General features: G+C 42.1%; 1 protein-coding gene and 1 long non-coding RNA gene across 13 annotated transcripts in view; one reads left to right on the top strand and one right to left on the bottom strand.

Moving 5' to 3' along the window:
* CHD1L (chromodomain helicase DNA binding protein 1 like) overlaps positions 1 to 21,450 on the top strand; it is a 63,987-nt gene that overhangs the window by 35,703 nt on the left and 6,834 nt on the right. For 7 of the 12 annotated variants that reach the window (XM_055584554.1, XM_055584556.1, XM_055584555.1 and 4 more), the window contains 9 exons: positions 1,957 to 2,030; positions 2,297 to 2,407; positions 5,512 to 5,626; positions 6,101 to 6,254; positions 11,384 to 11,549; positions 15,746 to 15,894; positions 16,628 to 16,791; positions 17,341 to 17,537; positions 18,943 to 19,041. In XM_055584554.1, coding sequence (XP_055440529.1) covers positions 1,957 to 2,030; positions 2,297 to 2,407; positions 5,512 to 5,626; positions 6,101 to 6,254; positions 11,384 to 11,549; positions 15,746 to 15,894; positions 16,628 to 16,791; positions 17,341 to 17,537; positions 18,943 to 19,041 — 1,229 coding nt within the window. Of the gene's footprint in view, positions 1 to 1,956; positions 2,031 to 2,296; positions 2,408 to 5,511; positions 5,627 to 6,100; positions 6,255 to 11,383; positions 11,550 to 15,745; positions 15,895 to 16,627; positions 16,792 to 17,340; positions 17,538 to 18,942; positions 19,042 to 21,181; positions 21,348 to 21,450 lie in introns of all 12 variants that reach the window. The other 5 variants (XR_008715602.1, XR_008715601.1, XR_008715600.1 and 2 more) reach the window with 2 other exon arrangements.
* LOC129654839 (uncharacterized) overlaps positions 18,959 to 21,450 on the bottom strand; it is a 46,419-nt gene continuing 43,927 nt past the window's right edge. Inside the window, exons 2-3 of the long non-coding RNA XR_008715609.1 lie at positions 21,019 to 21,083; positions 18,959 to 18,996 (exon numbers count right to left, since the gene is read on the bottom strand). This is a non-coding gene — a long non-coding RNA (uncharacterized LOC129654839). The remainder of the gene's footprint in view (positions 18,997 to 21,018; positions 21,084 to 21,450) is intronic.

Genomic DNA, 21,450 nt, shown 5'->3' with positions numbered 1-21,450 from the left:
CCTAAAACCTCAGATTTGGCAAAAGTGTCCAACATTAGGAATGTGCAAGTCAAACAGCTGCATGCCTGATTGTATTTTATAGGCTATGATGTATCTTCTCTAAGTGTCCTAGTGTTGGGAGAAGGACCCATAAATAGCTTCTCTTTGACCTTTTCATTTCACATGTGATGAAACGGGCCCAGAGAGGCTTTGTGGCTTGTCTGAGGCCACCACAGCCAGCAAATGACAGAAATGGGATTAGATGAAGTTCTAATCTAATGGGATTACATGAGGATTAGATTTGAAGTTCAACACCCTTTCTACCAGTTTGAGGCTAGAGTCTTGAAGGAGTTTTTCATAATTGTTCATCTACACCTATCGCAAACTCAGATTAAATTAGTTTTCCTAATAGAATGTTGTTTAGACAGTGCCATACAGTACTTCTTTGTTTATGCAGACTTAATAGCTGATAACCATGGGCTGTAGGTTTGAACTTTTTTTTTTCGGCCATACCATGGAGCTTTTGGTTGAACCCAGCCCTTGGCGGTGAAAAGTGCAGAGCCCTAATAACTGGACAACCAGGGAATTCCCTTGAATTTGTCCTTGACCTAATCCATTTTGCCACCTCCTTTCTTCTCTCCTCTCCCTACGTAAGTTTTCTTATGTATCATGTGGGATTTGAAATGCCACCTGCCTCTTGCTTCTCTAAAGTGATGCTTCTCAAAATTTTCAACCAATAAAGCTATAATTGAAAGGATAGTGACTTTCACCACAAAGTAGAGAAGAGCTATTGATTGCCAACCACAAGCTCTTTAGGGTCATCAGTTTTTGTTTCATTTTTTGTACATTTGAATTTTGCATTTTTCTCTTCACATATCTTTTATTTTGCTGTTAAAACTGTATGTTTCTTTCCATTTAGTAATTGCCATCCTGAAAAGAAGCACTGTCGGGAGCCACGTTAGGCATTACTGACAAAATGGAGGCATGGCCCCAACCCCTCTCCTTATTCCGCAGGCATGGACCCAGGATGAAGGAGTTAGCTCTTGTGATTCTGACTTGTTTCTTCCTTTTGTCAGTTGGGTTGGCTGGAAAGAATGTTAAGGTGCTTATTGTTCTTGAGAGAAGCGTGAGACAGCACAAAGCCTTCTGCAGTTGTGCCCAGAAAATAATCTATAAAGTAACCATTGACATTTGTTCAAGGATTTTTGCAAAGAATGTCCCAGGATGAGCACATAGGCCGCAGCTTGAGGCCATGGGAAGGATTGTTATCTGAGACCTGTTTGTGAGGGGAATGTTTATGGCAAAAGAAGTTTGCTGAGTTTAGGGTTTAGGAATAATTAAGAATAGTTAGAAGCCTTTTTAGGAGATAGTGAGCTTTTATGTGGCCCAGACATAAGCATGAGTTACAATGTAATGACAAGTAAACACGATTCTGAGAGAATTGCTGAAGCAGGAACTCTGTTTGAAGGGCAACAAAGAGACAGTAATCTGGGTGAGGGGGAACTGAAAATGTCAAACCTCTGACCTAATGCTTTTGAAAAAGTATAAAAGAGAGTCTGATGCTTGAAATAAACATGTAGTCCTGTACCTCCAGTCAGAGGCTACATCATTTCCTGCCGACACTGCTCATCCCTTCAGGCTGATCCCTGGCTGCTGGAGCTGGAGTCCTGCAAAGCACCTTGGTTATCTAGGGCTTCTTACACCCTCTGGTGCATTGACACAGACTCCTGGGAATATCCCAGCACTTACAGCACTGGTGAGAAGTGCTGTAAGGACTCAGCTACTGGTGCAGTTACATCCTTGTATAAAACATTTCACATTACTGAAGAAGGCTCTGTAAATGATTATGACATTTATGTTTCTACTTCAGGATTTCATTTCTTTGTAAACTTGCATTCTTTGCTAAGTTTCACCTGTAGGAAATCCACCCTAAATACTATTGGAGTTGGCAGTTTTTCCTTTTCTTTTTCTTGCCAGAGGCCATCGAGTTTTACTTTTCTCTCAGATGACCCAGATGTTGGATATTCTCCAAGACTACCTGGATTATAGAGGTGACATCCCTTGGCCATTACATTAATCAAGACTTTTAGACTTAACAGTCCAGATGGGTCTGTGAAGAATTATCTGGGGTGTGGGGATGTTACAGAGAAAAACATGATTAAGAATATTATTCAGAATCAAAGGAAGATAGCTTACAGTAGGGGCATGACTGTATATGAGAGAGACAAAATTGGTGTTTGGTTTTGAGCAGTGTTTTACTCCACAGTGAGTAATTGAAAATGGTTTCAATTTCTCTCTTTTCTCCCTCTGTGTGAAGGCTACAGCTATGAGCGTGTGGATGGTTCTGTAAGAGGAGAAGAGAGACACTTGGCCATTAAGAACTTTGGACAGCAGCCCATCTTTACTTTTCTCTTGAGTACCAGGGCAGGTAGGCTGCATCCCTATTGATGAAAGCAGACAAATTAAAGGGTGAACCAGTACATTTAAATCCTAATCATTAGATTTTTCCTTAATTCACTGAAAGGTGAGGTTTTTACTGAGGAGTGTAAAAAAAAAGGAGTGGGGGGAATTGAGGTAGGTTACATCAGTTTATCACTGTCCTAGACTTCTAGCATGGTACTCGTTTCTGTCAAACTGATTTAAGCTTTCATCTCATCAGAGAAGTAAGGCTAAAACCTGGGGTTGTTGGAAAGTAATTCTGATCTCTTTTGACCATTGACCTGTGAACACCCTGAAAGATTTCTATAATTTTGTATAGAAGTTTTAGTTTTAGTCATGTTCAATAGAGACAGCTCTCCTTCCCAACCATGAATTTGGGAAACAAGATAGCAGCCTGCCTACTAGTTGTCCTTCTGACAGGTAGCTCTGAAAGTGTTGTGAAAGAGTAATAAAAAATCTGCTTTTAAAAAGTGTGATTGTAATGAAATTTCCAGCTCTTTAGAATTAATTGTAACATTGTCTGTATATGACTTAAGTCATAAATATTTTATATGACATTTGTAGTGTCATACCACTTATGGAGTGCTTTCATTTACTTAAATGATGTCAGCTCTTGGAGATGAAATTATTCTCATGTCACGAAACAAGCAGACCTTAAATTAATTTTGAATTCACAGAATCTTAAGTTTCTTTTTTTTCTCTCTCTCTCTTTTTTTTGGTAGACCTAAATCTTGATGGAATAGAATTAGGAGCTCTAAAGGGATGTATGTCCTCTATTGTAAAGAGAGATCAGTATATTTATGAAAAGAGAGTTCAGTCTTACTTAGTAAGCATTTATTAAGTGCCTGGTACTATAGGGTATTAAAAAGTAGTGTTGAATATAATCGTTAACCATAAGGAGATTGTTTTACCTGTGTATGTCTCATCTCTATATTACAGAGATATAATGAAATTCATTTGGTCCTGCTCGCTTCTAAGATCGTAGACTGCACCCTTGATCTCAGCCACTTATTCATGTCGCAGTTGTCTTAGGGTAGTCTTAGGAGAGACTGATTAGGTAACTTGATAATAAGTGGCTGAGATCGAGGGTGCAGTCTGTGTGATCTTAGAAGGAGATCCAATCAGTCCATGCTAAAGGAAATCAGTCCTGAATATTCATTGGAAGGACTGATGCTGAAGCTGAAACTCCAATACTTTGGCCACCTGATGCGAAGAACTGACTCATTAGAAAAGACCCTGATCCTGGGAAAGATTGAAGGCAGGAGGAGAAGCGGATGATGGAGGATGAGATGGCTGGATGTCATCAGTGACTCAATGGACATGAGTTTGAGTAGACTCCAGGAGTTGGCAATGGACAGGGAGGCCTGGCGTGCTGCACTCCATGGGGTCGCAAAGAGTCGGACACAACTGAGCTACTGAACTGAACTGAACTGATGCCTTACTGATTTCAACACCATTGTACTCGGCAGCATTGTTTGAAACATCTGAAATTAGGAAGAAAGATCTCTGCTTTTCAAGTAATCTCCTTGGAGTTCTCGGAATTAGAACAGAGGGATCTCATAGGAGCCAAAGCAGTCCTGAGCCTTTTCCAAACACCAGCTGTCCTGTTTGCTGTCACATTTTAGTTGTTGATTTGCATCATTATCATTTATTCAAGTTTCTCTCAATTTCTGATTGAGTCATATTGCCACCAGGTGGCAGTGAGAGCTCATGAATATGTCTCAGGCAAGTCTGGCTATAGCTTATTTATAAAATATCATCCTTTAATGAAGAAGAGCTGAACTTAACAGTAACCCAAGAAGAAGAAGAAAAATTTTTATGAAAAAAACATTTCATAAAAAAATTAAAACACTTCAATGAAATAAGTGCCTGAGAGTATTATGGAATAGTGGGTAAAAAACATAGGCTCTGAAGCCAGACCATGTGGTACTGAATCTGGCTCCTTTCGCTTCCAGTCATCCCTCAGCCTCTCCGTGCTTCCATTGCAACATCTATAAAACGAGTACCCGTGATTGTTGTGAGGATTATAGGAGTTAATATATGTAAAGTACTTTAGAATGGTGCCTGCAGAGAGTAAAGCATAGTACCTGGGTAGCTGTTGTTGTTATTCAGTATATTAGCATCTCTCGGTAATCAGTCTTTATTATCTGTTTATTCCAACTTTAATTTTATATAAAGGCTTTAATTAGAATGTTCCTGCCTGACTTAAGATGTAGCTTGGAGGCAGTAGCCCATCTCAGAAGTTGGTCCTTAGTTCTGGCTCCTGGAACAAGCCATTTCAGGCTTGCTTGTTTCAGCAACGAGCTGTAATGACCCTGGCAAGAGGGAGTCTATTTTGTGCTTGTTTCCACATTAATCAAAGAGAAGGCTGTAATTTGCCTTCATAGTTCTTCTCATTAATTCCCGTAGTCCAGGGAGCCTCCACAGCCCTCTTCCTAAAGAAAGACTGGAAAGTTGTCCCAGGGAGTGTGTTTGTCCTTTGGTTGGTTTTGTTACCTTCTCCTTAATTACTGTGGAGACAAGTAACAGAAGAGAATTACTAAAGTCTTCTCCAGTCAGAGGCCGATAGCCCCCTGCTCCGCTTGGGGGTGTAATACATGGCATCTCCTCTTCTCATTAACTTGTGTCAGAGCCCGTGCTGCCTGGCTGTACCTTGCAGTGGACGTTAGGAGGTCTTCTCTTGATGGTGCCCACAGCAGACCTCGCTCATATTTAAAACTGTTTCTGAAAGAGCATGTTTCCTTTTCCACAGACTATTCTAAATGAAGTTCAATGAAGACTTTTAAACTGAAGAGATTTAAAATGGATTCAGGGCGCTAACTTAAGTACCTACTTTTGCTTCTTACCCCACTCCACTCACTTCCGTTACTTGCAGTTGTTAAACTTGCCCGAGTCAGGCAGCAAAAGCCCACGTAGGACTTTTAACCACTACAAAGCTCTGTCCAGAGTTGAGGATGGGGGTGTCAGTTTGAAGGATGAAGCCAGTCCTTTGGCTGCTTTCATTTATCAGTCTGAATGCTTGGCCTTGTGTCGTCACAGTCTGGTCCTTAGCCCACGTACTTCTGCCAACATTCTTTTCTGTATTGTTTTCAGGTGGAGTTGGCATGAACTTAACAGCAGCAGATACTGTTATTTTTTTTGACAGTGATTTCAATCCTCAGAATGACTTACAAGCAGCTGCCCGGGCTCACCGAATTGGCCAGAACAAGTGAGAGATTTAAGCATAGCTCTGGTTCCGCTTCCTTGGCTCTTCAGTAGTTCTGGGTTCGGGGGGAAGGTGAAGAATGTGGGCTGGTGACAGTTCTAGACTGGGCGGTGAGAGACCAGTTGGTTTTAGCCCATCTCTGTTGCTGACTCCAGAGTAGTGCTGGGCTGGGACTTGCTTTGGTAAAAAGAGCAAAGTAAAATTGTGAAAGGACTAGGAGGAACTCTGAGAAGTTATTTAACATCCTTTCTGAGTTAAGGCGTCATCCCTCCCTTGACTCTTTTGGAAAGGTTCAGTGAAAATTAGAGGCCAGATTCTCTCTAACAGATAACTCAGGTTCACGTACAACAATCCCCCGTTAGTTGTACCCTGAAGCTGGCATTTTAGGTTTGTTTCTTTTTTGCGTCTTGACCTGGCATGCTTGTGTGCTTCTTTCCTTCTATTTTAGCACATTAGTTTTCTGTGATTTCTCTACAGGTCTGTTAAAGTTATTCGGCTGATTGGACGAGATACTGTGGAAGAGATTGTCTATAGGAAAGCGGCCTCCAAGCTGCAGCTCACCAACATGATCATAGAAGGGGGCCATTTCACTCTGGGAGCCCAGAAACGTGCTGCAGATACTGACCTCCAGGTAAGATACCCTGTTCTTCACTTTTTTTTTTTTTTTAACTTATTTATTTATTTGGCCTTCCTGGGTCTTGTTTGCAGCCTGTGGAATTTTTAGTTGCAGCGTGTGGGACCTAGTTCCCTGACCAGGGATCAAACCTGGGGCCCTTGCACTGGTAACATGGAGTCTTAGCCCCTGGATCACCAGGGAAGTCCCTGTTCTTCATATTAGAAGATGCCATGGTTTTAGTCAGTGGTTCCATCAATGAGAAAGTAGATGAATTAACCACCCACTCTCTCCTGCTACACATTTGTTCCCTAGCCAGATTCCTTCCTACCATAGGAAGATCCCCTGGAGGAGGAAATGACAACCCTCTGCAGTATTCTTGCTTGGGAAATTCCACGGACAGAGGAACCTGGCAAGCTGTAGTCAATGGGGTCACAGAGTCAGACCCAACTGAGCATGCATGCACATAATATCTATACTACATGCAGGCTGCTATGGGAGTGAAAATGAATATGATAAATAAAGGCAGCAGAATACAAAATAAGGATGGACTGTAATGGCACCCCACTTCAGTACTCTTGCCTAGAAAATCCCATGGATGGAGGAGCCTGGTAGGCTGCAGTCCATGGGGTCGCAAAGAGTTGGACATGACTGAGCAACTTCACTTTCACTTTTCACTCTCATGCATTGGAGAAGGAAATGGCAACCCACTCCAGTGTTCTTGCCTGGAGAATCCCAGGGACAGGGGAGCCTGGTGGGCTGCCGTCTATGGGGTCGCACAGAGTCGGACACGACTGAAGTGACTTAGCAGTAGCAGTGGATCCCTTTTACTTGGATTCAGATCCAAGCCTTGTCTCTTACTGGCTGTGTTGCTTTGAGCAGATAGCTTAACCTTTGCTTTCTGAAAATGAGACTACCACAGGTTCCATCAGGGGGCCTTAAGAGAATTAGGTAAAATAAACAACTCAGCATAATAATGATTTATCTTGTACCTCCATCTTAACCCCAGACCCTTTGATCAGTGTTTTGCATCACCTTCTTCACACTCAGAGGAGGGTAGACAAGATCAGGAATTCAGAATTATGCCGTAGGAAAAACAGATGAAAGAACTAGAGTTAATTGCTTAAAGGAGGAGACACCAGCTAGGAAGCAGATGCAGGCTTGGAAGATGTTAGAGAAAACTCTTCTGGGAGAGGACTTGGAGATATTCTGTAGCAGCCTTTGGGTTTAAATTAGAACCCATATTATCATGTAGACCAGGTCCTCCCATTTTGACCCAGGGATGAGGGGCTAGAAGCAGAGAGACTGACTTCTAGGATACTGGAAAGATCCAGGCATGAAGTGAGTTATAAACCTCTGACATAGGCAGTAGCAATGGAAGGGTCTGGAACATTACAGAAGAAGAAATGACAGGAGCTGCTGCTTAGAGGTGGGGAGCTAGGGAGAATAGAAAATTTAAAGATGTCTATAAGATCTTCAGCCTGGATAATGAGGAGGATAGAAATTAGGAAGGAAGAAGTTTAGGTAGAGATTTAGGAAGAGGAAGATTATTTAGGCTTTAGTCAACAGAGTTTGCAGTAAAAACGTATTAAAAAAAATACTGTTAGAGGAAAAGCTCAGAGATAAAAATTTCATTTGCGAAAGTTTGTAAGAGAGTAGACTTTAAAGGGACTAGTTTATCAAACAGAAAATACAACAAGTATTTAAAAGGAAAAATTACTATTAAAAGCAGAATTGCCAAGTGTTTGGTTAGTCTGGTTTTTCTCACATGGTTATTATAGCCAGAAAGACCAGTGCATATCTTTACACATCTGCTTTGCAGAAGACAGGGCTCACATTGGTTTTGTTAGGAAGTCAGTAACTTACGGGAAAGGCTCAAGGTTTCATTTATTTTGGAACTTGAACTAGAAAGTAACCCTGGATTTTGTGTTTACTTGTTTGGTTCTTGTTTCTCTTAAGGTGCAAAGTGTGGGTTTTTTTCTGTTTTTTTCTTTGGTTCCCAATTGATGTGTGCACACTTGTCCATGCTGGTGGCAAAGCAGATCGTACATGTGTTCACATTATCCAAGAGGCAGTTAGAAATGTCAGATGGCAGCTTGAGAGAAAGGTGTGGGCAGACTGCAGAGGCTCTTACAGTTCTCCAACCATGAGTTCCTGTAGAACCTCATGAGTGACAAGTTCAGTATTGGGTCTGGTGAGGGGAATGAATGGCTGAGCCTTGGCGTGCCCACATTCTGGGTGTGGGAGGAGGAGTTGTCAGTAAGAAGCTTGAACTCTCTCCCAACTGGGGAGGGGCTCAGGGGATTCAGTGATGGTGTCCCTGTGACGGAGGCTGCTGGGCATGTCCATGTGATTGTGTAAACATGTCTCTGTGCCATGGGCCAGATCCTAATGGGAACATAGAGCCCCCCCTCCACTCCCAGGTGTTTGAGAGGGGCTCTGTCAGAATCTCACCCAGCTTGTGGTTAGTAGAAGGTTACTTCTGATTTTTCTCTTACTACCAAGCCTCTGCAAGTTATCTCTGGTTGCCAGAAGCAAAGATAACACCCCAATGCCCTTATCTCCAGAGAAAGCAGGGTTTGTATAATAAAAAGAATCCGATAGTCAAAGATGTGACTGTGGTTCAGTAAATCTAAGAAGTACTGGATCATGAAATCCTCAAAGAAGGAAGCGGATTCATTACCCTGCAGGAAGAACATAATAGGAAACAGAGGCAGAGGCAGATGGAGTGAACATTTACTGAATGCTCACTGTGTGCTAAGTATCATATTAAGGGGTTCTTCCCAATTATTTCTGTGATATGAATAACAGAAGAATGAGGTAGGCACTCTCCTTATTCCCATTTCAAATAATTTGCCCAAGAATGTTAATTCATTAAGACTCCAATCCAAGGACTCTCTAACCTCCAAGCACATGCCCTTGCCTTTAATTACTGTAATATATTTCTTCTCTTGAGCTTCCCAGGTGGTGCTAGTGGTAAAGAACCCGCCTGCCAATGCAGGAGACATAAGAGATGTGGGTTTGATCGCAGTTGGAAAGATCCCCTGGAGGAGGGCATGGCAACCCACTCCAGTATTCTTGCCTGGAGAATCCCATGGACAGAGGAGCCTGACAGGCTATAGTCCATAGTATCATCATGAAAGGGTCAGACACGACTGAAGCAACTTAGTGTGCATGCACGTTTCTTCTCTAAAAATACATGTGGTCCCTTGATAACTGAGACACGTCACAAGTGAGACGTAGACTAAAGGGAGTATCCCGGTATGGACCAGTCTTTTTCATAAATAGTGGCTTTTATTTTTGGTGCCAGTTGTTGAAGTGAAAATTGCTCAGCCATGTCCAACTCTTTGCAACCCCATGGACTATACAGTCCATGGAATTCTCCAGACTAGAATACTGGAGTGGGTAGCCTGTCCCTTCTCCAGGGGATCTTCCCAAACCAGGCATCAAACTTCCCACGTAGCTCAGTCGGTAAAGCATCTGCCAGCAGTGCAGAAGTTCAGTTCAGTTCAGTCGCTCAGTCGTGTCTTTGTGACCCCATGAATCGCAGCACGTCAGGCCTCCCTGTCCATCACCAACTCCCAGAGTTCACTCAGACTCATGTCCATCGAGTCAGTGATGCCATCCAGCCATCTCATCCTCTGTCGTCCCCTTCTCCTCCTGCCCCCAATCCCTCCCAGCATCAGAGTCTTTTCCAATGAGTCAACTCTTCGCACGAGGTGGCCAAAGTACTGGAGTTTCAGCTTTAGCATCATTCCTTCCAAAGAAATCCCAGGGCTGACCTCCTTCAGAATGGACTGGTTGAATCTCCTTGCAGTCCAAGGGACTCTCAAGAGTCTTCTCCAACACCACAGTTCAAAAGCATCAATTCTTCAGTGCTCAGCTTTCTTCACCATCCAACTCTCACATCCATACATGACCACAGGAAAAACCATAGCCTTGAGTAGACGGACCTTTGTTGGTAAAGTAATGGTCTCTGCTTTTCAATATGCTATCTAGGTTGGACATAACTTTCCTTCCAAGGAGTAAGCAATGAGGGAGACCTGGGTTCAATTCCTGGGTTGGGAAGATCCCCTGGAGAAGGAAATGGCAACCCACTCTAGTATTCTTGCCTGGAGAATCCCAGAGGAGCCTGGCAGGCTACAGTTCATGGGATCGCAAGAGTTGGATACAACTTAGCGCTATGTTTTCGTTACCAACTGAACTATTGGGAAGCCAGTTGCCAAAGTCAGTCGCTGTTTTGTATATATCAAGGTTAAAGATAAGTATATCTAGGTTTGTTCAATTCTTCCAGTGAGCTATCTAAATTTTTTTCCAGTTGTTACAGAGTATTGTAAGATTTCCAAGTTATTCACAAAATAAACCAGCTAGAGATAGCTAACCCAAAAAGACAAGATGCAAATGAGCCAAAGTGTGAATGCAGCTTGGTTCAGAGCCTCAGAGTTAGCACTTAGGGAAGTTCACAATTGAAAGGAGAAAACTACAGCTAGGAAAGATGATCTGAACTTTTTTAGGTGGTTCCTACAAGCCTAGGGAGAGGCTGAGGGTTCATTAGAGAGCAGGTAAGAGAAGCAGGGTAGTGCAGTGCCAGAGGCACGCCCAGCAAGCAGCATTAGAATCGAGAAACGGCTCTCCCGTCCAGCGCTCAGGAGTTGTCGCTGGTCTTTAGTGAAGATGGTTTCCACTGAGCACTGTGGTAGGAACAAAAGTGCCAAAGGAAAGTCACTTAAGAAAGATGCTGTGTAGCCTTCTCATTCCAAGAAGTTTGGCAGTAGGAGGGGTAGGAGAGTATCTAACAGGGTCTGTGATGTCTCACGTGACTGCTGGGGATGCCTGTGAAACTCTGTGAGAAGTGCTAAGATAATGCTGGAAGTGACTCTTATTCTTCAGAACACAGATTGGAGGGTCAAATTTTCTGTTTATTGAGAATTGTCAAAGTTAGGCTCTGACTGTCATTTATCACCTCTCTGCTCATCCATCATCCAATTACAGAACAGCCCTGTTGGTGTCATCTGTCACAGGGAGGGAAGAAAGGCTGAGCATCAGAACAGGGATGCGCCTGGTGTCTAAGCCACTTTGCAAATCACTGGTGCCCAATGTTTGTTTTCATGAGGGCCAACTGGACTTTTTTGTTTTCTTCATTCAAGTTGAGCGAGATACTCAAATTTGGTTTGGATAAACTGCTGTCCTCGGAGGGGAGCACCATGCATGAAATAGACCTGGAGTCTATCCTGGGAGAAACAGAAGATGGCCACTGGGTCTCTGATGCCCTGCCTACAGCAGAAGAAGGAAGCAGAGAGCCAGAGGAAGGAAGTAAGTGGGGGGTGAGAACAGAGCTAATGGCATGGCCACCCCAAGCTAGAGCAGGAGATGGGTCCCCATTTCTATTTCTGTAGTATTTGGATTTCTGATTTGAAATTTTTTTTTTTTTTTCCCACATGGTAGCTTTGTAAGGATGTTCCTTGATGTCTTAGGGTTATTTTGTAATGAATTTATTTGTCTGTACCAGTGGCAACACAAATTCAGTGTGGAATGGGGTGAGAGGTCTGCTAGTCTTCCTAGGCTTCTTGATTCGAGAATACTTTATTCCATTCATGCAGAGAAGGGCAGTTTCTTTACCCAATGCTGCTTCCTTTTTTGAGTGGAGAGTAGGCCGGCATGACTTCTCGTTTTGTGATTCTTTTTCGTTTCCGCAGGACCCTGAATTTCCATCACCTGCTTCATTCTTTCCCTTTGCCACCAAACTGTCAAGGCACGACCTCCAGAAGCAATGCCTTCCCAAATTGCTACCTTCAAGTACTTTCTAGTCTCTTCCTGTCAGTTCCTTAGCAGTTGCTTCTCTGATCTTCCCAGTTGCAGACCTTTCCTCATTATTTTCCCACTTGGAATGTGTCCTTCTCATGGGGAACAAATTTGATCTGTGTCTGATGTTGTTAGAACCCTGCTGCCTCTTTTCCATGCAGTCTCTGCCTGACTCCACTGTGGGCTTGGGAGCTAATTCAGCTCATTTGGGATGTTCATTTCTCTACCTTCCTGCAAATTGAGGTTTGTAGTACTCTCTGACTCCTAGCTTTTTAGAAGGTATGGGTTCAGGGTGGCTTTGTTGTCCTTGTTATTCCCTATGGTTTTTATAGGATGTTTGGAAGATCAGAATGTAGATAGCTGGCATTATTCTCTAAGACACTGCTCTTTAACTTTTCTCATTGTTTAGCTTTTACATTTTTGAATATTAGCATCCCATTTTTATTCTTCAAGAACCCTTTCTGATTCTCTGCTTGTTTTAATTGTGTCCTATTCTGTTTGCAGGGATAGAATATCCTCTCTGAGGACTTTTATTATAGCTTTTTAAAAAAGTATTCCTCTACGCCCTGTGTTGTATATTTGTCTTGTCCTTGTTGGTAGTTTCTCTGAAATATCTGGTGTGCCGTGGCTATCTGTTCATGTTTGCAGGTGAAATGCAGAGCTGATGGGCAGGTCTGGCCTGAGCAGGTATGTGGATTCCTTGGGTTTATTCCAGCATCACTGATTGGTGAGCTGGCCTTCTCACTGAAGGGGCCCTCCCAGATGTCTGTATTTGGAGTCTTTTCTCTGGGCAACTCCATTTCTCCAAAGACGAATCCTTTAATATCTTTCTGGAAGAGGTGAATAGGGTCTGGAGTAACCTGTTTGCTCAGATTGAGGAGACAACATGAATGAAGGGGTTCGGGGTGCTCCTGTTACTTCTTTTTTTATTTTAATTGGAGTATAGTTGCTTTACAATGTTGTGTTAGTTTCTGCTGTAGGATGAAGTGAATCAGCCATATGTATACATATATCCCTTCTTTTTTAGATTTCCCTCCCATTTGGGTCACCACAGAGCACTGAGTTCCCTGTGTTATACAGTCAGTTTTCTTTAGTTATCTAAATATTTTATATGTAGTGATGTATATATGTCAATCCCAATCCATCCCACCACCACCCCGTTACTCCTTGGTATCCATATGTTTTTCTGTCTCTTTCTGCTTTGAAAATAAAGATTATGCCTTTTTCTAGATTCCACATACATGTGTTGTGTGTGCTCAGTCACAACCCCATGGATTATAGCCCCCCCAGGCTCCTCTGTCCATGGAATTTTCCAGGCAAGAATACTGGAGTGGATTGTTGTTTCCTTCTCCAGGGGACCTTCCTGACCAGGGATCGAACCTGCGCCTTTTGTGTCTCCTGCATTGGGAGGCGGATTCTTTACCACTGTGCTTCGTAGAAGCATATATGCATTAATGTGTGATATTTTTTTTTAGCTCCTGTTACTTGGTGTGCAGACTTTCTCTCAGTTATCCCTCGCTGCGATTCCTTGTCCATGGAAGTTCTGAGCTTTTGGAGGATTCAAAGGGTCTCTGCTCTCAGAATCATCCCTTGACCAGGCACCTGTGTTTTGCTTCCACTGTTCTTTTAGCTCTGTTATCCCTTGAGCCACTTAAAATTTTCTAAAAAGTTGTTGAACTTTTTGTCCACTGTCGTCTCATATATCTTTTTAAAATCCCTTTACTACCATGTAGGTTTTAGGTGGGAGGAGAAATAGATGTATGTGGTCCTATTTTTAAGTTGCATTTTGATTACATTAAGTACTGAAGCCTGCACTCATTTCTGCACTCATCTAGATTAATTTTAGCTTATTTTGCTAATGTTTAGTAGAACAAAGTAAAATTTCACTGTTTTCCAGAAAGATAATTATATTTTTCAGTCAGTCCAACTGCCAAAAAAAATTATATATATTTTTTCAGGCAGTCCAGCTGCCAGGAAAGATTTCCCAGTTGTATTAAAATTTGGAGTTCTGTCTTTGATCAAGTGGGTACAGTTCCAGTCTGTGGTAGGTGGTTCCATTGGCAGGATGAGTGTCCATACCTATGGTCTCCAACCTTCTCTTGGCTGCAGAGTGAAGACAGAGCATGGTTAAAAGAATAGAAATGAATATGAAAGACTCATAACTACAGCATCCCCTATGAAAAGGGGCTGTAGGAAAAAAAAGCAGGATAGCTTTTATCTTAAATGGCAGGGTCTTTTTTTTAAAGCATGTTTGTAAGTTTAGAATCGCATGCAGCTACATATGTGATCATATTTGCCTCTTCTTGGCTCTTTTTTCCTCACTTGTTGATAGAGCACCTCATTGAAAGCCCCCTGCTGACTTAATTAGCAAATGCCAATTAGAATTACAGCTGGTTGGATTGGGGTACAAGTGTGAAGCAGTTGATCTCTTGAGAATGAAAATGTTTTGCTTTCGTACTCCCTAGAGTAAAACATACTTATATCCATAGCTGATTTTATAATGCTGTGAAAATACATTCTTTGGTAACATGTGCTATTAAATATGCTTCAATTTAGAATCGTTGTCTTACCTCTCTTAGTTACTAGGCTTGGCTTGTTATGACTTCTTTCCATCATGTTATTCATGGTCTTGGCAAATTGCCCAGCCTCTTTGAGTCTCTGTCCTCACCTGTAAAGTGGTGCTAGTAGTGTACACCTTACCCCTTTACACGGTTGCAAGAATCAGATGTGATTATAAGTGTGAAGGTGCTCTGACAGCATAAACTGCTATTCAAGTTCACACGGTCACCGTTTGTGTTATTACTGTAGTTACTGTTTGCTGGCCTGTTGTCTTTCCATCCTTCTATAGACACAGTTGTATACTGAAAAGAGCACATTGGCAGCAGACTCAGAAAATCCTGCCTTCTTCACTTATTAGCAATTTGAACTGGGGAGGTGCTTAATAACTCAGGAGTTTTATAATTTTATTTATTTTTGGTTGTGCTGGGTCTTCATTGCTGAACAGGCTTTTCTCCAGTTGTGGCAAGTGAGGGCTACTCTCTAATTCTGGACTAAGGATCAAAGCTGTGTCTCCTGCTTTGGCAGGTGGATTCTTTACCATCTGGGAGCCCCCAGGGAAGCCCTCAATTTTCTCTTTTTCTTAAGTGGGGTTAATTATACCAAGACTGTGGTGAGGCTCATGAAGATGCTTCATGAGCTCTACAAAGAAAGTTGTAAATCTAAGGGATTATTTTTGTGGTTATTTCCTCATAGATTTTCTACTTGATCCTTGTAATATTACAGAAAAGGGGGAAGAGCTGAGTGTTAAAAGACTGTTTGTAATTAAAAAAAAATATGCTGTTGGTTACCTTTATTTAGGAGATCTTAATGTCAGTGAGATGTGTGCTGGGGAATAGTGTGGAATGAATGAGTGATGAGTGATCCAGGATTTGGCAGGCATCAAACTGAGACTTACGGGCCACCTGAAGATAGACCAAAATGGCTTTAGCCATGCTCGCTCCTTTAAAAAGTAAATATATGAAATCCCCAGATGGATCCCAAACCCGTCAGCATTAGTGGGATGGGAATTCCAGTACCTTCATCACAAGCTATTCTTGGCCCATTGAGAATATAGGCCATTCTCCTATTCACCCTCCTTGTTGCTTTGACTAGAATCAATCTAGTTTTCTTTAGTATCTAACATTTCTCTCTGTGTTTTATGTTTTTAGAAAACCACATGTACTTATTTGAAGGTAAAGATTATTCTAAGGAGCCTAGTAAAGAAGACAGAGAATCATTTGAGCAACTGGTGAATCTTCAGAAAACCCTTTTGGAGAAGACTAGTCAAGAGGGCCGGTTACTCCGAAATAAAGGCAATGTAAGAACTGTTAATTTATGTGAGGATAAATTCTTCCAAAGTTTCAGTAAAAATGAACAGAAAGTGATGCTGAGAATGATTTGTTAAGAAATAAGAATGCATCTATTTGTTGAAAAAAAGTATAAGAAGATGGCATAAAAATAACAACAAGGGGGTTATATTTTACCATTTAATGTGGGTGATAGTAAACCACTCTTGAAGGGATCACTGTCTTACATCAAAATACCACACCCTGCTGCTGACAGTCATGACCTATGTCGTTAAGGATGGATGGCAATCATAAACGATGTCTGTGATGTCCATAGCATTTGGCAGTTAGTCTGTATACATTAAATGCTAGTTATTGTTAAGGTGATCATGATGTTGGAATATTGTGTTTAAGACTGAAAGATAAAATACATTAAGGAATATTTCCATTAAAATGAGTTAAACCTAAAACAGCATCTTCCAATTAAAAAACAAGTTATTTTCTGAAGTACCTTATTCCTAATGAAATTAATCAAAATGACATATTGCTATACTGACATGCCAGTGCTTTGGTTGAGTTTAGAGCATAGTATCCTGGTTACCATGCCTACCAGATGTGTAAACTGAAGTATCTTGCCAGCACTTCCCACCACCCATGGTGAAATACTGTGAAATATTGAGCACATTGCTCAATGTGATGAATGAGACTCATGAAGGAACAGGTAGACCCCAGTTCCCCTGGTTATAGAGCTTGTTCTTCCTACAGGTTCCCATCCCAGGCCTTGTGGAGGGGTCCGCCAAAAGGAAGCGGATTCTGAGCCCAGAAGAACTGGAGGACAGAAGGAAGAAAAGACAAGAAGCAGTGGCCAAGAGAAAGAGACTGTTAGAGGAGAAGAGGAAGAAGAAGGAAGAAGCAGAACATAAGAAAAAGTACGTGTGTGTTATTTGATGGTATTATTAATAAAGCTGAGGGTCACAATTGGTAAAGGGATCACTACTGCATAGTGAGCCCACAGTCAAACATCACTTTAAAACTGCAGAAAGTGTCTGTAATGCTGGTAGTTCCCACTGGTAATAGAATACTTTTATAAAGATTAAACTTTCACCTTAGCAGTCCATCTACTTAAGAGAACAGTCCTGAGTGCCTCAGGCAGAGAAGATGCATTCAGCTGAAGCGAGAACATTTTAGGACTTGATTGTAGCTGTCTGACAAGAGTAGTTTACTTGAACAGTCCCTTTTAGTCACATGTTCTTAAAAACAGTGACATCTGGTGGCTACTCATTTTTGAAGTGTAGTCAGGAGGCAGTTAGGCTAATCAGTAAGGCTTCTTGTTTATTTACAAACAGGCAGAAGGACAGGGTGAGTTTCTAATTGCATCTCCACTTGCCACTCACCGTTTATGAATCACAGCCCAGGATGTGCTTTAAGGGAAATGGTGATAGGCCCAGTTAATTCCTCTCCCCTCTGGTTTCTCGAAGGATGGCCTGGTGGGAGTCCAACAATTACCAGTCCTTCTGCCTGCCTTCCGAGGAGAGCGAACCAGAGGACGGGGAAGATGAGAGCTCTGCCCAACTGGAGTATGAGGACCCAGACTCAACCTCCATCAGATATGTATGCGGTGACGTCACCCACCCCCAGGCTGGGGCGGAGGATGCTGTCATTGTGCACTGCGTAGGTAGGTAGATGTGGTGGGGCCTCAATCCTTCAGGTGCCAAGAACTGGGGAAGACAAGGCAGAGCCCTGTCTTAGGGGAGATTAATGGGCTTAGGGCAGCCTTGTGTGGTCAAAAAGAGTGTGAACTTTAGAACCAGGAGACTAGGGTGCTCAACCAGGTAAAGAAGAAAGGTAAGAGTCAAATCCAACTTCTCCAGGCCTCAATTCCCTTATCTGTGTAATGGGATAATATCTGCCTTGTTCCCTGCACAAACTTTTTAAGAGAGTACACAGAGGCTACATCTATAAGCCAAATAAATCGTTTGAGAAAAAACGAAACTCCAAACATGTTCTTCCTTCATGACCTTTGCACTTTTTTCCCCAGGCAAGTTCCTCTTTCTAGAATGCTCTTTCCCCACTTAGCAACATCAAGCATTGTCCAGATGTCTACATCTCAGAGAGAGGTCTCCCCTGACTTCCCACACCCCGTACTCACCCCTGTTTTTCTCTATTTACTTTCTTGCCTTATTTTACTTGATGACATATCACCATGTGACATATTATGTATGTATTTGCTTGTTTGTTTCATTGAGTGAACAAACAATGAAACAAGCAGATACATACATAATATATCATGTGGTGTTTCATTGAACTGGGCTTCCCTCATGGCCCAGACTGTAAAGAATCTGCCTGGAATGCAGGAGACTTGGGTTCAATCCCTGGGTCGGGAAGATCCCCTGGAATAGGAAATGGCCACCTATTCTAGTATTCTTGCCTGAAGAATTCCATGGACAGAGGATTCTGATGGGCTACAGTCCAAGAGACTGCAAAGAGTTGGACACGACTAAGTGACTAACACTTCCGTTTTCACACTTTCACTGAACTAGAAAATAAACTTCATGGGAGCAGAGATTTCTCCTCTCCCCCCACTGGTGTAACCCTAGAGCATAAAAGAGTTCTTGATGTGTAATACTGACAAATATTTATAGTATGATCGAATGAATGACTGAATACAGAGTATTAACCAGCTGTGTTAATACCAGCTTGAATAAGTCATTTAACCTTTCCCCTTTCTTACCTATGAAATGGGAGTTGTAAGCTGTTGTATTATCAATGCTTCAACTCTTTCTGGTTTTACGTCTACTCTACATCCTTCCTTAGCCATCTTCCAGGAATTACAGAAGGACTACAGAGCTTCTGCTCTTTCAGAACACTGATTCTTTTGATGCTTTTCTGTTATGATGGCTAGGTATATTCCAGAAAACCTAAACATACTTGACAAGTCCAGTGTGTAATATGCTTGGAGGTTAGATAGTTGTTTCTGCCCTTTGAAAAATCAAGTATACTTGGCATACCTTTTTTTTTTTTTTTAATTGTGGGCTGGATTTTGCCTCCTATAGAAGAAAATCTTCTCTTTCTCCTATCAGATGACTCTGGCCGCTGGGGCAGAGGTGGTTTATTCACAGCTTTGGAAACAAGATCTGCTGAGCCAAGAAAAAGATATGAGTTGGCTGGAAAAATGAAAGGTAAGGAGCAAAGCAGAAAGAAGGGTTAAGGATGGAATAAGAGGGAGAGGACATTAGGTGTGTTAAAAAACACTAGATGAGGAGTCAGAAGAGCTAGTTGGAGTCTGAATTCTGCCATTAGTTAAAGCTAGTTGATACCTGACTTTAAGGCAATCCCTTCCCCCTCCCTGTACCTGCCTTCTCATTTGTAATTTGAAAATAATACTTTTTCCATCCACCTCATGGGACTGTAATGAGGATAATGAATGTGTAAGTATTTTGATAAATGTCAATCCCTGCATGCATGTTGAAGTATTGGCTTGAAGTTCATTTCATTGTTTACCCAGTTCACTCTATCTTCTTGAGGGAATATCTCCTCTAAATGTCAGACACCTGTGGGAGAGAAATCAGACATACCATTGAAGGGCTAACAGGAGCTGGGTGCTGAGAGGAAGGAGGTTGTTAGCACAGACTGGGGTGTAACACTCCCCGGAGACGGAAGCAGAGCTGTCTGGGGAAACTTGAAGGCTGAATGGTGTTCCCTCGGCAGAGAGAAGGAGCCAGGCACCTCCTTTTATGTGTGGCAATCACAAAGTGGCAAGAGGAGTAAAATGATTGGTGTGATTATTTCCTGTGGAACTTGAGAGGTTAAAGGATCTTGTCCAATAGAGAAGAGCTCTTCAGATTTCTTGGAGATTGGTTTTTCTGCTCACTTCTCTAATGTAGAAAGGGATGCAAGGACTTAGAGTGAATAATCTTTCTACTAAAACACATTACAGGGTTTAATATGTGTTGCCATGATTAACTCAATCTAGATACTGACTGGGCAGTTTGAAAAGGAGAGAATTCAGGGGAGGCTGGAGCTAGAGATACAGACTGAGGAGTCTCCATTTGGATCCTTGTTTAAAACCCTGAAGGAGAGAGGATGGAGAAATGGGAGGGCAGAGAACACACCTCCATTTAGGAGAAGGAAGAAGGAATTGTCAGAAAAATAAGAGAACCTTGACAGTGTAGTGTTTTGGGGTACAAGGGAGGAGAACTGTCAAGAAGTGGTCTGCAGTGTCAGACACTGAAGTGAGGATGAGCACTGGGAAAAGCCCACTGGATTTGCCCCCCCAAGGGCAGTCACATCACCCTGGAGCATTTTGAAGAAAGTGTGAAAAGTAAAACCTGGTGGCACAGAGTAAGGTGTAAATGGTCAGTAAGGAAACAGAGATGGAAGTGTGCACTCTTTTCTGAAGGAGAACTGGAATAGGGTAGAGCAGGGTAGATGAAATGTGAGCTTGAAGGAAGTCATGAAAGTTATCTTGGGCCTGGAAGGATGGGTTGAGATTAAATAGGTGGAGAGAAAGGGTAGGAGAATCTATAGCCATATCTCATTCTTCTTGGTATCTCCTGTAACCGCACCAGTCCCAGTATGGGGTATTGAATGACCCAGGTAGTTACACAGTGAATGTTGTAGGGGAATGATGTGTAGGCCAGACAGACTGGAGTAGAAAGTTTAGGCTGAGGAATAAAGTTAGGTTTTAAAGAAGAGAGGTTTGGGCCACATTATAGAAGACTGCACATGACTTATGATTTGTCCAGGGAGATGGCATTCTAAGGCAGGACGTTATCCAATGTCTAGACATGGGAGATTTGGGTAGAAGAATGACATAGCAGAGCAAATACTGGGTTGGCCAAAAAGTTTGTTCAGGTTTTTCTATACCATCATATGGAAAAACCTGAACAAACTTTTTGGCCAGCCCAGTATTTTAGAATGACTTAAAAAGATTGGGGTATGCAGGATGGATTGAGAGGACAAAAGGTTCAAACTGAAATATGCGAGGCCTAGAATTAAAACATTTCTCTAGAGAATTTGATTTGGATGAGATAGGAAAATATACAAATACAAATATGTATAGTAGAATACAGTATTTGAATAATTTAAAACAAACATCAGACTCTTCTAAAGGAATTTTAAGTTCATAGTGACCCACCCCGTCCCAGCCCACATACTTCTGGGTTTTTCATTCACTCTCCAGTGCCTGCAGGAATACTTCGTAGGCAGTGTTTGAGGAGCACTGAAGTAGAAAAGCATAAAAATTCAAGAGTGAAGGGGGTGACATGCTACCGAAAGACATTCCTCTTTTTAATCCCTCTTTTTTACCCCATGGATTAGACATCCCCACCTGAACAAAAGTGCCTTGGTGGGTCTTTTAGAAGACCCAAGAAGAGTCTCACCCACCACTGTAACTGGTAAGACACAGATAAATCTCCATACAGGCAAGAACCAGCAGAGTGTGAAACTGCCTAGACCCCTCTCACTGCAGTAGGGCAAAAAACAGGTGAGTGTTGCCCTTGCAGGTACTCACACATGGAACTTGCCTAAGTCCATCCTTCCTGAAGGGAGATCTGGCACATTGGAGAAAAGAGAAAAATACGAGTTTG

The sequence above is a fragment of the Bubalus kerabau genome, chromosome 6 (genome assembly GCF_029407905.1).
Source record: "Bubalus kerabau isolate K-KA32 ecotype Philippines breed swamp buffalo chromosome 6, PCC_UOA_SB_1v2, whole genome shotgun sequence".
Lineage (NCBI taxonomy): Eukaryota > Metazoa > Chordata > Mammalia > Artiodactyla > Bovidae > Bubalus > Bubalus kerabau.
This window is presented reverse-complemented; position numbering and strand designations above follow the sequence as displayed.